This window comes from Nanorana parkeri, unplaced genomic scaffold (genome assembly GCF_000935625.1).
Source record: "Nanorana parkeri isolate BGI_ZX_2015 unplaced genomic scaffold, ASM93562v1 scaffold2987, whole genome shotgun sequence".
Classification (NCBI taxonomy): domain Eukaryota; kingdom Metazoa; phylum Chordata; class Amphibia; order Anura; family Dicroglossidae; genus Nanorana; species Nanorana parkeri.
In genome coordinates, this window is record NW_017309255.1 from 40240 (window position 1) to 41582 (window position 1343).

General features: G+C 56.5%; 1 protein-coding gene across 1 annotated transcript in view; it reads left to right on the forward strand.

The window, feature by feature from the left end:
• The first annotated feature begins 566 nt into the window (after nucleotides 1–566).
• The window catches only part of EFCAB14 (EF-hand calcium binding domain 14), an 8715-nt gene continuing 7938 nt past the window's right edge, over nucleotides 567–1343 (forward strand). Inside the window, exons 1-2 of the mRNA XM_018574479.1 lie at nucleotides 567–860; nucleotides 1177–1325. Coding sequence (XP_018429981.1) covers nucleotides 604–860; nucleotides 1177–1325 — 406 coding nt within the window. The 5' untranslated portion in view covers nucleotides 567–603. The remainder of the gene's footprint in view (nucleotides 861–1176; nucleotides 1326–1343) is intronic.

A 1343-nucleotide genomic window follows, 5' to 3' on the forward strand; every position in this document is an offset into this window, starting at 1 on the left:
GTGGTCTATGTGTATAGGGCAATGATCCATAGAGACGCTCGATCGCTTGAATGTAAAGCTCCCGGCCGGCCGTGTAATCACAACGGCCGGCTGGGAAGCTGCTCGTCGGGCTCCACCGTCCTCTCAAGCCCTGGTGGCGACCATTGGTAACTATAGGCCGGTCAGTTTAACATCCATAGTACAGTATGTCAAATATTTGAAGGAATAATAAGTGACTATATACAGGAAAATCGTATCATAAGTAGCAGCCCACCTGGGTTCATGATTGGCCAATCTATTAACATTCTATGAGGAAGTCAGTATTCATTAGACAGAGGAATACCATTTGTCCCACCTGACTGACAGGATGTAGGAAGATGGGCGGGGATTCAGTAGTAGGAAGGCCGCTGGATAGTGACCCCGCCCCTTGGGCAGCGGAAGGTTGAAGTGGGCGGAGACACAGAACGGATGTGGAGAGGCAGAGGACCGGAAAGGGCGGGATCAGCAGACGAAAACTGGAGAATAGGCAAAAAGAGTGACAGCCGAGTCACCTAACCCTACGCCGGAGAGAAGGAGGAGGACAGGCGCCCAATAGGGTAACAGGACGGATGGGGGCGGGTACTGATGAGTGACAGCCGGGGATCCGGCAGGCGGAAGGTTATGGGCTCCGGTGCTCTGTCCGCCGGGCCCCCGGCCCCCCCCACTCCGCACAAGAAGATGAAGAAGAGGAAGGAGCTGAACGCTCTGATCGGTCTCGCCGGAGACGGGAAAAAGAAGGGGGGAGGAGGACACCATCCATTGCTGCGCGCTCCCGACACAGATAGTGACACGGACACCGAGGACTACGGCACCGTTACCGAGAGACATGGCCGCTGCGGGAGGTCAGTGACGATTGTGCCCCTCCCCCACAATTACTTTTCAATTCACTTAGTGCCTCTCCGCCACTGCTTCCGCTTCACTTATTGCCCCTCCCCCACTGCTGCCGCTTCACTTAGTGCCCCTCCCCCACTGCTGCCGCTTCACTTAGTGCCCCTCCGCCACTGCTTCCGCTTCACTTATTGCCCCTCCCCCACTACATTTTCCAATGCCCATCCCCTTTTATGACTTGCCCCTCCCCCTGTCATCTTCTCCTGCCCCTCCACGAGGATGACTGGGGGCTGTGATTGGCTTTTCCTGATTGGTTTATGTCTCCAGCAGGGGCGGAGTTATGCAGTGCTGTAAGGTCTGCTCTCCGGTGTGTGCGTTCATCGTCCTCGCTGCCTGTGTCATGGCGTCCATCGGCCTGGTGTGGATGCAGATCGCCCTGAAAGAGAACCTGTACCTCCTGAGAGAGCAGATGAGAGCCGGTGAGAGTGCCGGGGTCC